The following is a 16,141-nucleotide window of genomic DNA, read 5'->3' as shown; positions in this document are numbered from 1 at the left end:
CATCAGTGTTTTTTCTACTTTCATACTTTCTGTGTGAAATTATTTTAGGTAATGGCATTTGCAACTTCCTTCCTTGTGCAAATACACAGAATTTCATTACATCAGAATTTCCCTTTCTCAACTTGCCATGGTTTTGTTTCCTTCCCACATTTTGTCACGTTGCCATCCATTGTTGGGTTGTGATAGAACACAAATAGCAAGTGCTGGTAGTCAGACAAGTTCCACACACTGATGTTTTTGTCCAGGTGTCTCAAGTTGTTTTTTTTCGGTTGGTCACAGCTGACCTGTCGAGCAGCTGGAGTCTGTGTAGAAACCACACAGTGTGCTTCCTCATTTCAGTTTAGGGTTGTGTTGTGAAATGCAAAACAGGTGTACAAGTTATTAAATGTAAATGATTGTTTTTGCTTCCTACTTATACATACTGCTAATACCTGTTTTTTACATGTGTCATTATAGTATGTCATTTTTAGGAACAAGTGCATTGTCATGGTGAGTCCAGGACAGCAAAACTGAACGAAAATATCTTCTTCAGGCGTTAATTCTGCCACCTCCTGTTGTATGACAGAAACACAAATAAACTGCTGCTTTTGGTTTAAGTTATATGAGTAACAATATGAGTTCATTTAAGGTGCCAAAATAGTTTAATATTATTGATATAATAATAAAAAGGAATATGCATTAAAATGTAAAGTGTGTCCCATTAATTTTCAGATTATTATATTTTCAGAAGAAAATGCATTTGATTGGCTGCATGCTGAGTTGCTGTGAATTGCTGAGTAAGCTGAAATCTGAGCTGGATTTATTTAATTAAAAATTTAATAGGAGGCTGGAACTGTATGTGGACCTTAAAAGAACAAGAGGTTGAACAAGATCAGGAAGGCGCACACCAGAGGGACAGCTCGGGTTGGCTGTTTTGGGGACAAAGATGGAGAAGCCAGATTGAGAGGGTTTGGACATGTGCAGAGGAGGGGCAGTGATTGTATTGGTAGAAGAATGGCAGCAGTGGCGCTGCAGGATTTTATGTGGAAAAGTAGTAACTAGGTAGTGATGAATATGACATATTGTTTAATGTCTGATAAATAAGCAGGAAAAGCTATTTTTGTTCTTTGCAGCAACCAAACTAATTAATGTTCTAATAAAATAATGCAGAACAAATAACCTGGCATTGCATTATTTTTATATTACATTAAGGACAATAGAAGAGTGACTCATCAATTTTTTGGATAGTTAAACTGCAATTTATCCACATACCCTTTTATAAGATATAAAAAATACTAAAATATTACTTGTATGCAAATGTAAATTTAAAATATGCACAATATATTTGTAACATACAACTATTCGTAACTATGCAACTTCAAAGAGGTTGTCATGGTGACAGGCAGTGGCTATATGACCTGCTAACTGTTTCGAAAAACAACCAAACAAACAAACACAACCTGTGGAGGCTGAACAATCTCCTGAACACCGGAATTTATATTTTACAATCTCTTTTTTTTTTTTTCATTTTTCTCATGGCCTCCAGAAGACCCCCCCGCGAGCCCCCTGCTCTGGAGGAGAGCAGTGGTAGGACTGAAAACAGTTTCTTCTCTTTTCATGACAAAATCAGTGATTTCGCTCGATAAAAGCACTTAAAAGTATCATCGTATCATAATTAGATGTTTACATTTTACATTTTGCCACTAATAAGATGGTTTATTGAGACATATACATAAATATGTGTGTTCTGCTGTTATCACTGTTACTCTGGTTTGGTTCAGATGTTCTGTGGCTTAAATAACAACCAGCACAGTGTGTTTTTCTTTCTCCTCAGAGGACATTGGCGTGGTCATCGAGTGTCCCCCAGGAGACCTCCCTGAGGTCATCTGGATTATTGAGGAAGAGGAGGAGGAGGAGGAGGAGGAGAAGACTGGCAACGATGACTGGGAGGAGTGGGTGGATTGGGAGGAGGAGGAGGAGAAGACTGGCAACGATGACTGGGAGGAGTGGGTGGATTGGGAGGAGGAGGAGGAGGAGGAGGAGGAGGAGGAGGAGGAGGAGGAGGAAGAGGAGGAGGAGGAGGAGGAAGAGGAGGAGGAGGAGGAGGAGGAGAAGACTGGCAATGATGACTGGGAGGAGTGGGTGTATTGGGAGGAGGAGGAGGAGGTGGAGGAGGAGGAGGAGGAAGAGGAGGAAGAGGGGGAGGAGGAGGAGGAGGAGGAGGAGGAGGAGGAGGAGGAGGAGGAGGAGGAGGAGGAGGAGGAGAACGAAGACTGGGAGGAGTGGGTGGATTGGGATGGCATGAGACCTGGAAGACCCGAGAGTGACTATTACGTCCTCACTGCTCGCTCCTCTAGTGTTCTAGAGCGGTATGACAGATTCATACACGTGGTAGGGCCTGCACTCTAACAAATGAATCAGTGCCTTAGTAAATATCACAGTAATAAAATGAGTTTAATAACTTGATAAAGTCACTAAATATATATTAAGTGACTGTTTGAGTTGGACATGCCAAAAGAAATTACTTAAAAGTTCAACAGCTAATTTTGTCTGAATGTATGTTTATTATTTGAGTTTGTTTCACAAAGTAAATCAATATTTGACTGACAAATATTTATACAATATCCTAGATTTTTGGTCAGTTCCACTTAAAATCATTGAGAAGTGAGTACTTGTCCTGAACCGTTTCAAGAACTACGTTTATCACACATGTCAGGTCATTTTTTTCAGTCCACGTTAATAACTTAATAAATTGAGTGTGGAAACGTCATCACGTGGCCGCCTACTGCGCAGAGAGCTCGGGTCAGCTGATGAACTTACTGATGTAGGTATTGAGAGCGGTTCTTAGCTGTTTTTGGACCTTAGTAGATGTTAGAAGATTGAAATTTATAACTAAATTGTGTTGGACTGGTATTGTTTGCAGTACACTGTTCTTGATGTATTTCAAGTATATGCAGAATTGTGTGCTCTCAGCATGTACATGTTCACATGGCAAGGTTAATTATAGTCCAAAGAAAGCTAAGCCTAAATATTAGAAGAGACATTTTCACATGCAGTATGTACATTGGCACTAATGGTTGCTGTCTTGTATTTAAAACTCCAGTCCGTCTGCCCCCCACTTCTTGCAACGGTGGAATAAAACATTGAACTGCTATTCAATCTGTCATCATTTATAGTCATCATAGTTATGTTTTAATGTTCTCATGTGTTCAATTAGTTCATCATCTTTACACATTATCAGTTCAATTTATGTGATGATCATCACCTGGAAGAGAATGGAAGGATTCACTGATGTGGAGAGAGACAAACAAACACAAAGTGTGTCACCATGACATATTCGTTCTACTAACAAACCTCATTGTGTTGAGTGTTGACTCTTCATTATCAGTCAACAGTGTTTGATTGTAAAGTTCTGTGGTTTTAAGTTAATTATTTATCAAATCAATTAGCTTCAACAGGATCTTTTGCATTATTAAAAGAAGGATTTTAGGTATTATATAATTTATTATTTAATTCTTTATTTACAAGATTATTATGAACACAAATGTTTTAGTTGGTCAAAGTAGTTCAGTAGGTCAAAATTCATTCAACAGAATTTTATTTTGTATTGGTGCTGGCCACATGTAGCAGCTCAAAGGTCACCATATTAACAGATTAACATAATTCAGTATAGCAGAAAGTTTAAATCAAACAAAATATTACATTGATGTGACTTTATGTGCAATTTTGTGTTTCTCTTGTAACTATAAATATCTTTAAGTGATGGTATCAGCTCAGCAAAGTCAAAAGCACAGCATCAAGATCCACAGCACACAAACATGAAGACAAACCTCCCTCTAGTTTACTGTCTGCACACACATCTAATACACACACACAGACAGCGCACACACACAGAGGATCACAGAGGGCTTGTTGAATGACAGCTGTAGTGGTTTTCACCTTTTTACCACAAGAGGGCATCAAGCCATTGTTGATGAGGGTAGAGAGGGTTTATAGACTGAAGGCTTCATGGTTTTCATTTTTATTTACAAATTTAGACAGAAATAATAGAAGAAAGAAAGAAAGAAAGAAAGAAAGATAAACGACTGTTGTTGTAATTCAGGCATATGCCCTGTGGGGGGCAGTAACACGCTCAGAAGCGGTGCAACATTGTAACGAAGAAGAAAAAGCAACCAATGAAATTCACCCCCATTTCACTGCTCTGCTGTTTCTGTCAGCTGAGAGAAAACTATTTTCGTTACGATTATCTAGGTGTATGTGACAAACAAGTAGTGGACGATGTCTACCCGGGCTTTGCGAAGGCTCAGAGGGAAACAACGGGGTCAGGAGGCCTTGGACTTTGGGGATCTAACTTTGGGTGACAGCCCAGAGGAGCAGGCTGAGGGTGAAGAGGGTGACACGGCTAATGTTTCTCCTCCGTCCAACAGGACGGCCAACAGCCGAAAGGGAAAGAAAAACAAGGCTCAGAAAAACTTCAGCAACATTTTTGAGTTGGTAAGTTGACGATGTACTTTCCCTACTGCCGTTATATGTTAATTTTACGTTTTGATTGTGCTCTGTCGGACAACTGTCAGCTAGCTGGCTGTAGATCAGAATTGCTTGCTAATCAAGCTAGCTGTGTGGCGTTAGCTCAAGTGGCAGTTTATTTACCTAACGCACTAAGTATTATATTATAGACTAAAGTAAAAACAAACCAAGTCTATGCCATTACATCACCGTGGGTTAGTTTACATTTACCTTAACAGAACACTGGGAAAGGTGCAATGTGCTTTACAAGAGGCATGGAAGTGTATTACAGTCACTTTATTAATGGGAGCTGGTGAAGACCAATGTTCTTTGAGTAAAAACATGTGTTCTTAAACATGGATGCAAATAAACCAAATTCAATCTGACTGCTGATATGGACAGGCAATACGTCATACGTAAGTACAGTGATAAATAAAATTGAATATTTAAATAGCCAATAAATTCTGCTGTGTGTTTGCACAACTTATCATTGTAAATCAGTATCTTATTATACTAAGTAAGATTTGACAATAAACTCAATACACTAATATGTCCAGCTTTAGAAACCCACATTTCTTTAAATCCTCCTACTTCTCTCACGTCTAATCAAATCATGACTAAAAACTGATTTGCATTACTGTTGGCCCATGACATAGTTTCAGAAAAAAAAATCTAAAAATCTTACTTTGTTGCAACAAGACAGGACATTCCACCTAGTTGTGGGGTTTTCACTCTTCCCCAGCAGTGCTTCAACTAGTATGCTTTATTTCTAGTCTCCTATTTTTCTCCAGATAGGGAATGCAGACGGTGACGCAGAGAAAGTTTCACCTGATGAAGAAGAGAAACAAGAGAGAAGCAAAGCAACTAACACAGAAAAGAAGAGTAACAAAGATACAGACAAAATAGCCCAAGAGCAAGAGGATTTGTCCACCAAGGTAAAAACAAAGAAATAAAAGAAGTACGGTATGTTTTTTCTGTAATCTGCCAAAACGTTTTGAACTAAATGTGTATCTTTGCATCATCTGTCTTCTCCATAACAGTCTGGAGATCGAGGTAAAAAGAAGAAGAAAAAAAAGAAGTCAAAAGTGGCATCTGAAAACGGACAGGTAAATTTGTTGAACACCATGCATTCTTTGTAATAATTATGACTTCTTTAGATATTTACTGACAACAAAGATATACTATAAGCCAGAAACTACTACTACACCTACAGCCCTGTTGTACTGTATCTGTAGCTCAAGAAAATGAGTTAAACATTCTCTCATTTAATTACTGTTTTTTGTTTTATTACTTTCAGGATATCTCGCAGGATGATAACATTGATTTATTGCTGGAGAACATTGAGCAGGCTAATGGCCTGGGTTTGCAGAGTGAAGACTGCGGCTGCTCTGACAGAAGATCTGTGCTACATGTGGAGCACAGGTGAGGATATCATATTTCTTTGTACAAAAATATGCTTCTTTTTACTGTACTACATTACAGTATAATATACTCATCTGTGTGATTCTTAAATGTTGCCATGTGATGGCGCTTAGCTCACACAAGAAGAGGTAATCTCAGACAACATAATAAGGTGAATCGGTATTCGTCATGTAACCTCCACAGCCTTTTGCTACTTGTATTCACAGGCAGGGTATACAGTTCACCTTTTAGTTATATATAGTTATATTATACAGTATGAATGTAGTTATGTTGGAATGGAATGCATTTGCTCTGCTAGTCCATGTTGTTATTTAACTTGTCTGGACTGGTTGTCGTTCTCTTGGTCAACTTATTAGGAATCTCAACCCAGAGACAGAGCTGAAGAGATATTTTGGAGCTCGAGCTGTTCTTGGGGATCAGAGGTAAAATAAAAGAAATAAGTGGGATTGTCTGGATATAAATGTCCCATGCCTTCTTTGTATATATGCACTTTATAAAATGTTGCTTATTTTTACTTTGAGACCTCGGCAGAGAAACAGACAGTTTCACCGGAGCACTTGGATGACCAATCCTAAGGACAGCTGGCCTCGCTTCAGCCGCCCAGGTTGGATTATGCTACATTACTTGCTGATTAACAAATTATTGCTCCTTTAATGTTATCACAACACAGTGGACCAAATTAATACAACTTCTAGAGTTTATACATGATATGCAATAATAATATTATTATCTACCCCATTTGTTTGACACAAAAGGGCATACTTGCCTTTGACATATTGTGTTACATTATTGTGTTAGTCTAGCTCTTTTACTATATCTCAAACTGACCAACATATAATAGAACTAAACACTTTTGATTAGTTCTTTACCTTTTAGTTTGAAGGAGGTGAAGGGTCTTTATTTATTACAGGTCTCATTAATAATATTGTTAGATTTATCCAGCATAAGTTTAATATGGCTTATGATTGTGATGTCATTCTAAAAACAAATTGTGAACATACCGATCGGTAAGGCCAAGTAACTCTGAAACTTCATACCCAGGACTATCAGTACTAAACTCACATTGATCTAGAAATGGATAACTACTCGTATACTGAGGTCAATACACTTTGTTACCTCACCACCAGAGTCAAGCCTGTTATATTTCTTTAACCTTCATCCTTAGGATTATATGTTGCCTTGAGACATTTGTGTTATATTTGGTTGTGTGACTTAACATGTTTATATTTTTCTCCATGGTCAATTGCAGGAGTCATCTGTTCTTATGTGTTTACTGGTGTGACTTCCAAATAAATGTGAGACTTTCTTTGTGTGTAGCTGTTGTTAACTCTGCATAACATCTCCACAGGCATTTCAATGACCTTGCTGGAGTCAAAAGACGGTGTTCATTACTTCACTTTTGAGCACAGTCGGGATTATCAACAAATACAGTTCAAGTTCCTCGATGCGGTTGAGTCCATGGATCCCAACAACATTGTGGTATGTATCCTGTATTAGCGTTCAAAACTTTTTTTTTGTAAAACTTTAGGATACACGTGGGTATTGATCCCAAGAAGCTAGGTGCTCCGGGTAAATGAAACGACTTGGTGCTGGTGCTTGACTGGAATCTGTAGCGCACGTCTGAATGTACAACCTTGTGTCTTTGCCTGTCTTTGTCTCCAGGCCCTGCTGCAGCTTAACCCCTACCACATTGATTCCTTGCTGCAGCTTTCTGATGTCTGCCGCATACAGGAGGATCAAGAGATGGCCAGGGACCTCATTGGTGAGGACCAAAGGCTCCTTCCATATCACAGAAGTGCTTGAAGCCAAATCAATATCAGTACTTCTGTCATCTAGGAGCAAAATGATTCTTGTAGTCTAAAGACAATGATGGCACTTTATTCTGATATCTTTCAGCTATGATGCAATATTAATCGCACATTTCCAAGTTACATGTGTGCCTTTATAGAGACGTTCACTAGACTGAAGGAGAAGCTTAATAGTTGGTGCTTGAAGTTTCTTCTGTTCCAATTTATACATATCAGCTTTTGGTACAGACATAAAATAATGCAATCCTTCATCAGACAATCTGCTTCTTAAGTGCAAGTCTGTTTCTCCTCATCACTAAGAGGACCAGGCAGACATATACTGTACTGCACATCTGTTGCACTGTAATAACTGAAGACCTTGTGCAATGTCAATTTTTTTTTGTGTCACAGAGGAGTCATCATCATAAAATGCATTTGGTCATAATTGTATTTATGTTGCTCTGAATGTCACAATAGAAAATTTCAGGCAAATACCACAGCAAGCACATTTGTTGTGCTGTGTTACACTACAGAGATAGATCGATAGTTACCAGTGGGATCATCAGAAAAATACAGTTATAGGAACACATTAGTCAGAGCAATTAAACAGTTTACCAAACCTTCAAATGCTTAGGGGTGACTTAAGTTAATTTTTTAATCAAATTCAATTTGAATGAACAAACCAACTACAGTTATTCAAGTCAAAGTTCATGCTTCATGCAATGTACAATGCAGGGGTTATTTTCACTGACCCTGTATTCAACTGGTTATCTAAACGTTCATGCAGAAGACCAGAGGGATAATTTAACAAAGAGTGTCTGTCTTCTGCCTGAGTATTTTGATTACATGCTATCAATTAAAGTTTGCCATAAGACACAGAGGGAAAGAGTGATCCTTAATTCTGGTGTTTTAGGGTGCATGGCCTTGCTGATGGTGGTATGATTGTATGTACTGGCAGTTTGCAGCAATATTTTATACTATATCACACAATACTGTGTCTATCAATAGTTATTTCTTGTGTTGCTTATTTGCTCTGTAAACAAATGATTTATTTGTTTATTTCAGAAAGGGCCTTGTACAGCTTTGAGTGTGCTTTTCATCCTTTGTTCAGTCTGACATCAGGTCAGAGCAGGCTGGATTATCTGAGACCAGAAAACAGGTTGGCGGCTTGTTTTTTCATTCTTTGTGCTTTTTGTGATGCACCAGCTTAGATTACTGTTTTCATTTTGAATTATATTTTATAGACTCAGCGATGCAGTAACTTAATAATATATTTTTACAGAGCTTTTTATCTGGCCCTTTATAAGCACATGATGTTCCTGGAGAAGAGAGGATGCCCACGAACTGCTTTGGAGTACTGCAAACTGATCCTGAGGTACAATTAAAAAGTCAAACGCTTTTACTTTACTCAAAAACCCACAGGCTTCTCGATTTAAAGGTCGACCAACAACATTAGATGTACTATAATTACAGTCATTACATGCCTTGTAACAGAATGAATGAAGGTAGAAGTTTACACAAAATGGTTTTTTTATTTGGCATCCCATTGAAAATTATTACATATCATCACATGGCTGTGGTTAGATTTGTATTCTGCCAGGAGTAATTCTGCTCTGGCACTTGTGTGGATGTGTTGACTACTGATAGTGATCAGAATGCACCTCTCAAATGTATTTATAAAGCAAAAGACAACCAAATGTGTGTTTCAGATAAGGACTAATAGAACATTTTAAGGAGTTTTTTAAACAATATTTCATGGAAGATAATGTGTTTAACCAAGGTCAAAACTGTGATAAAATAATATGATACAATTTGCATGGTATTGCAGTTCCTTACATAGCATGAACTCTTTTGTCTTGGTATGGACAGGACTTACAAAAACTGCTCACACACTGCTTTCATTGGTCTGCTGAGGCTTGAGATTTGCAGCCAATCCATGTAATGGTTAATGTTTATCTATGATGTTCATCAAACTCTGGCTTCCTGACCTCATGACAGTAATGTTCTGGTCCTTTTATAAGGCACCGCTGTCAGAATACAAGTTGATGGCTGTCCCTTTGCCACCAGCACAGGCTAAATCACTGCCTGAAATGTAATCAATAACAGAATATTAAAATAAAGGACAGATCGAAGAAGTGACCCACATATGATTAAAAAATATTTTTGTTCTTCTCTTCTTATACAGACCTTATTTGTTATCATCAGTCTGACTCAGATAGTTCAGATGGTACCTTCTTATTATTGATTTCTACAGACTTAGATTTAAGCTAAATGTTAGCTATGCTAGCAGTGGTCCTTAAGGCCTGTGTATTGCTTCCAGGTTGTTTTTGAAATGACTCCATACATTGGGATGAGGCCTTTAACAAAACATTATTTTCTTTATTTGCTCTGACTAGTTTGGACCCAGACTCTGACCCGCTTTGCATGCTCCTGCTCGTTGATTTCCTGGCACTGCGTTCCAGAGAGTACCAGTTTCTTCTTCAGTTATATCAGGACTGGGAGGTACTGTCATTATTTCAGTACAATATGTCTGTGTACCTCTGTTAATGATTCAGTGTGAAACAATGTGTTTGTCATCTGTCTTTTCAGGAACACAGAAATTTGTCTCAGCTACCCAACTTTGCATTTTCCACTGCACTTTGCCATTTCCATCTCAGTCAGCAGGAAGATATGGATCCACATGAAAGCAGCAAAGAGAGGCACAAAGCTGACCAGATGCTGCAGAACACTCTCATCATGTTCCCTGGAGGTGAGACTCGGAACAAGCAAACAAAAATCTTCTTGATGACATCTTCATTATTGCATCATCTGTGTGTAAAAGGGGCCATTCTATACAAATGTATAGCATCATATAAAGGAAAGCTTTTTCACCACCTTATCTTGCTGTAAATGTTTCCTACAGTCTTGATGCCTTTGCTGGATCTGTGTGGTGTGCAGCCTGATGCCACAGTCACCTCCCATAACTTCTTTGGTCCAAAGAGTCAGATAGGGTAATGTTTTTAACTAGTTTTCAATGAAAAATTACACCACATGGTCTGGTGTAATTTTTAACAACTTTGCAAAATTGCAACAAATGATATAATTGGTACATAAATTATTATACTAAATCAAGACATAATTGCATCATATGTTTTATGATCTTTATTTTTAGCATCTTGGTTTTGTCTTATGTGTCATCATTCTTTTTCTGTGTGTAGGCAGCTGCCAGCCCTGGCTGAGCTGACAGCCCTGTATGTGGGGAGAACACACACCCTGTGGAGGGAGGCAGCAGTAATGCTTTGGTTGGAAGGTTCTGTGAAGGAGGTGCTGTGTAGAGTTGATGCCAAAGATCCTCTGGTGGAGGACTGCCAAAACAAGTACGATGCAAAATTAGAAAAATAAAAATAAAATAGAAACATTTATTAATGAAAAAGAATAGCACACAAAATGTTAAATGAAGCAGTGATTTACTAGAAAAATGCTTTATTGACTTATTATCTTTATTGACAATAAGTTCACCAGTAGGCTTGACCTTACCTCTGTAATTCCTATTTAATTAGTATTATGAAAAATAGCTTCAAAAGCCTTTATCTACTTTTGTTTTAGGAGAAAGCAGAGGTACCAGAGTGCACCAAGGAACATCCATCGACATGTCCTCCTCTCTGAGATAAAAGAAGCCACCTCTAGTCTGCCTCTAGTAAGAAACTATCAGCAACCACACTTGTGTTTTGTGTTTTCAGAAGCCATGCACAGCAAAGTATGAGGCAAATGGAAGTCTGTTTAAATGACACCTGGTTGTGCAACTCACAAAATGTTTTTAGTTACCCTTTCTTTATCAGGGGAATAAATAGCTCCGGACACCACCCAGGCCACCCACTGTCTAAAGTGTGCAGGCTCAATCCTTTTTCCCATTACGTGTTTTTATGTAAACAAACAATCAGTCAAACTGTTAAATTCTACTATAGTAAATGACTTTTATACTTAGTATAATTGCTGTTGTATGTTTTAACTATTATAGTATCTTGACGTGCTAACATACATGTGTGCAGCTTCGTGAAAGAAACCTCAATTTTTGTTGCAGGAAGTTACCACTCAGCCGGTGATGGGGTTTGATCCTCTGCCTCCACTTGACTCTGTGATATCTTACACCAGACCAGAGAGGTAATAAAATGCCCCATACATTTCTACAAAACAAAAATGCCTCAGTTTGCTTTAAATGTCAACAGAGATTGATGTTCTGTGTGTTTTTGTGTCTACATAAAGGCAGATTGTTGGCACATCCAATGAAAGTACACTGTCACTGTTTTTCCGGTCTTTGCTGCCAAACTTCAACCTTCAGGTGAGTTGCATGGATCAGGTGAAACGGGCCTGGTAGGGGATGTGTGTAAAAATGAAATTATAGATGCAACAAAGTAGTTGTAGTGGGTTTTATTTATGGAAAGATAAACATTACAGCTACATTGTCTGCATGTTTTTTAGAGACAAAACACACAGTAAATGTAAATTTGTATGCAGATTTTCTGCAACATGCATGTTGTTGTTTGGCGTTTAAAGTCCATTATCGCTCACAACCCAAGGGTTTTAGGGAACCTTGAAAAACTGGTCTATCCGTAGGTCTAAATTTATGTGCAGAGTTCAGCCTCAGTCAAAGAGCTTGATTGTATCTGGTGTCCGTAGCCCGATCCGCAGGATGTTTTTTACTACTGACTCACAGTCTGATTTTTATGATTTGTTTTGTGCAGTTATGAGTAATTATTATACATGAATTAGTTATCAGATCAACAATTCTCAGTGGCCTTGTCAAGTGTACGTCCTGATAATAGTTCAGAAGTCTCTCCACCATGCAGTGGTTATTTATTTAATGAATGGAAAAAATGGACATGCCTTACATTTTGTGGCTAAAATAATATAAACTTACTCACTTACTACCTGCCCTTTTTTGCCCTGCTAGTAATATGGTTAAGACTTAGGACTCGCATGTTGTGAATTTCTTTTTAACAATTGCTAAAATAACCAACAGATGCAACTATTCAGAATCAGCGGCCTGCAGGGCTGGTGAACTGGGGGAAAAACATTTTAACACACATCACTGACTGATAATCTTTTTCCTCGTAACTCTTGGTTACCCTAAGGGAATGGCAACTCAAAAATATCGAAGAAGGCATATGACCTTGTTATAGTTAATTCTGTCTACCATTTTCCAGGGTTTCAGTTGAGAAGAAAACAACATGTATAAAGTTGTTTATGGTTTTGGCTCCGTATTTGTTTTAGGTTTGTTGTATGTAGCTGCATACTGTGCAGTTGGAAATGCTATTTTAACAACAAGCAGCATGCTTGATACTGCCATCAATGAAGCTTAAGCTTGTGATGTTTGTCATCCTTGACTTAAGCAGAATTATTCAACTGCCTTTAAAGTGAAGGAAGGTTCTGTGTAACATGCCATCGGGTGTGTCAGCTTACTGAAGTGGGTCAATTGGGAAGAAATTTTACAGCAAATAAAACTATGCCTGTTGTGTGAAGTGTGCTGTATACATAAATAAACCACACCACAGGTATTGAACAATAATATTTGGGTTTTGCAGTTTGACAATAAATCATTATACCATTAAAAAAAAAACATTTCCATATTACCCTCAGGAACAAATGAGTGTTTGCCCTTTCTGCTCATTTACTTTGTTCATTACAGACCAACAAAAGCACTCCTTGCTATTAAATCACTTTATAGTGTCTCAACATTTCACATATGGGCTATCAGAGTGTCTCAGCTGGGCACTGACAGCACTATTAACAGTGCTCTTGGTATCTGTCCAAAATGTGATAATGTAATATATTTACACATTATCTAAAACGTAATTTCATTTGATACACAGAATAAATTATATGTGTGTAGACCACTAACAGGCTTCACCCTCTCTTATGATGTAGAGGCACTCCTCTACAGGCAACCACATGCTTTAGTTCAGCTCACAGGCAGGATGGCAGCTGAACTAAAGCATGGAGTCAGACTATGAAAATTGCAAACTAAACAATGTAGACGTACGTATATTCAGTTCAGAAATGCTCAAGTGACAGATCAAATAGAATAGCATGCTAGACGATGAATTATAAACAGCCGCCATCCAGGCATGTGAATCTGTTAGCTGATCTGTGGAAGGTAGCTCTGTCATACATCTCCTTACTCTGGTTCCAGGTTCTAGATCAGGTTTCACCCAGAGCATTTTAATCTCTGCCCTCTGAAAGCACCCCTTGACCTGATTCACTTACATGTGTGTGCTGGTTCCAGGCTAACTTGATCTTGAGGAAATTAAATCACTGTTTTGGTGGATGGAAGAAGTAAGAGTAGTGTAGACACGACACCAGAGAAAGTGTCTTTAAGAGCTGGTGATTTACTCTACTGTGAACCAGCCGTGTTAAAGAAAAATGCAGACATCACAATGTGAAAGACTTGTCTTCAGGATGAGGAAACCAGAAGTTGCAGCATGCTCTTCTCCATAACACGCTGTCATGATTAATGGAGAGACTCTCAGGCTATTGGTTACTGCTCTTCTGTAGTCCGCTGTCGGTGCCCAGCACAAACAACCACTGACACATTAATGTATGTAACACACAGTTATACATGCGGCTTAATGGTAAAGAATGTGCCCCAGGCATGTTTCCATCAGGACAGCTCCATCCATCCTGATCACTTTATCCACTTATGAAGAGGAAGAGATATAATATGGATAAAAGGAATCTTGTTAAGACACAATAAGATATACTGCCAAGTGCTCTTTTTATGTTGAAACAGGGTTACATATCTGAAAACAATGCTGTGTATGTTCAATAGCATAACCCAACATTACACTGGTATTGACATAATACAGTGAATAGGGCACCATCAAGTGCTACCTGTGAGGTGAGACCCCCACATTCATGAACATAATACATTACATTCTTGAATGTAATAAAATCAGCAACTGAATGTCATTGAACAACGTGACTTTTTACATAGTTGCACTAAAAACCTCTAATCAGTGTGCTTCAATGCTTGGAGCAAAACAACACACACTCAAAAAAATAACCCCAATTCAGAAAAGGAGATCTTTCAAGGAGCACACGAGCACACTAACAAACCAGGAAAAAACAGTAAATTAATTGACTGATTGTCCCCTTTCCTTTTCAGGGTGAGCTGAGGCAGGAGGATGAGATGGAAGTGGCTCGGGCTGGTCAGCAGCTGAACCAGGAAGTGAATCGTCTAATGTTGGCGATGAGGGACATGCTGGCAAACATCCGATTTCAGGAACCACCAAGAGAGGACAACCCCTACAGAGATGAGGAGGAATGGGACTGAGAGAAAGAGGTGGCATGAGTGGCATCCATATTAAGCAAAAATTAGATTTTTTTTTTTTTATCGTCACATGTTCAGAATACTAAACTGCTGCAGAGGCAGTGATCAATAGAAAACTCTTTACGGGTATGAACATGCAGCACTTTTTTTCCAGTGTCAGAAAACTTGTTGAACTTGTCATGTCACCAAGTGTTATTAACAATTGGTTCCAACATCTGCAGCATAAAAAGTGTAAATCTTCTTCTGGTTTGTGGCTTTGTGGGGTGGATGTTCACAGACACACGACTGCTTGATGAAGGTTGAACAAGATTCACTTAATAATTACATTTAATGTGTGATGCTTCACACTGATGATGAAAGTATTTAATTGTTTAAAATGGTTTTATTTGTAAATATTGGCCAGTTATTTTGGTACAAAATTACTGGGTCATTACTTGGTCTTTACCCATCTTCAGCACACAGAAGATAGATAGAGCGATATCTTTAATTGATCCAGCAGGGGGATATTGTTAGGTGACATTTATTAATCTATTGCTATTGACTTCCTCTCAAACATTTAGGAGAGAGTGTGCATTTTTTTCACATCGGTATTTTTGCTGGGATACTCTGACTGTAATCATCTTGTACAAACTTAACTGTGATGGAAAAATATACTAAGTAAACAGGTAAAAAGTCAACATACATCTTCTTTAACAAACTGCATTTGTCAGACTTTAATTTTTAAAAGTCTACTTTTGAGTAAATATGGACATAAAACATAGAGATAATCAATACATAAATGTCACTGAGAAACCAAGGTCTTCAGCTAAAATATTAAATCAGCCCCACTTTAATTTTTAAAATACTGGTGCTAAAATATTTCCCTTCTCTCTCTCAGGGCAGAATCAATTATTCTTGGTTCTCCATCTTTCTTATTTTATCGCATTCCCTCTGTTTGATTCTCACATTTTCATGTGACTTAGATGTTTTGTGGCTAACACCACATGGTAAAAAAAGCATATAGCTGGAATTTTTGTGTGCACTAGTCCATGAAGTTATGTTCAAGGCAGGAGAGTAGCAGTCATTAACGTTTGCCTGAACAGATTATGGAATGGAACGTGCAAACACAGTCCCTGCACCAAAAACATAAGACAGTAAGCTC

The 16,141-nt window shown here is 38.2% G+C and overlaps 1 protein-coding gene across 1 annotated transcript; it reads left to right on the top strand.

Moving 5' to 3' along the window:
- The first annotated feature begins 4,152 nt into the window (after positions 1 to 4,152).
- Positions 4,153 to 15,241, top strand: tcf25 (TCF25 ribosome quality control complex subunit). Its single transcript, XM_028402382.1, has 18 exons — positions 4,153 to 4,473; positions 5,277 to 5,420; positions 5,526 to 5,591; positions 5,783 to 5,907; positions 6,264 to 6,329; positions 6,429 to 6,511; positions 7,256 to 7,386; positions 7,570 to 7,669; positions 8,760 to 8,853; positions 8,977 to 9,069; positions 10,091 to 10,196; positions 10,284 to 10,443; positions 10,597 to 10,684; positions 10,892 to 11,050; positions 11,280 to 11,370; positions 11,755 to 11,834; positions 11,937 to 12,012; positions 14,836 to 15,241. Exons 1-18 carry the CDS (start codon positions 4,258 to 4,260, stop codon positions 15,001 to 15,003), a joined length of 2,046 nt encoding a protein of 681 aa, XP_028258183.1. The 5' UTR covers positions 4,153 to 4,257; the 3' UTR covers positions 15,004 to 15,241.
- The last annotated feature ends 900 nt before the right edge of the window (positions 15,242 to 16,141 follow it).

Source organism: Parambassis ranga, chromosome 3, assembly GCF_900634625.1.
Source record: "Parambassis ranga chromosome 3, fParRan2.1, whole genome shotgun sequence".
In the NCBI taxonomy this organism is placed as follows: domain Eukaryota; kingdom Metazoa; phylum Chordata; class Actinopteri; family Ambassidae; genus Parambassis; species Parambassis ranga.
This window is presented reverse-complemented; position numbering and strand designations above follow the sequence as displayed.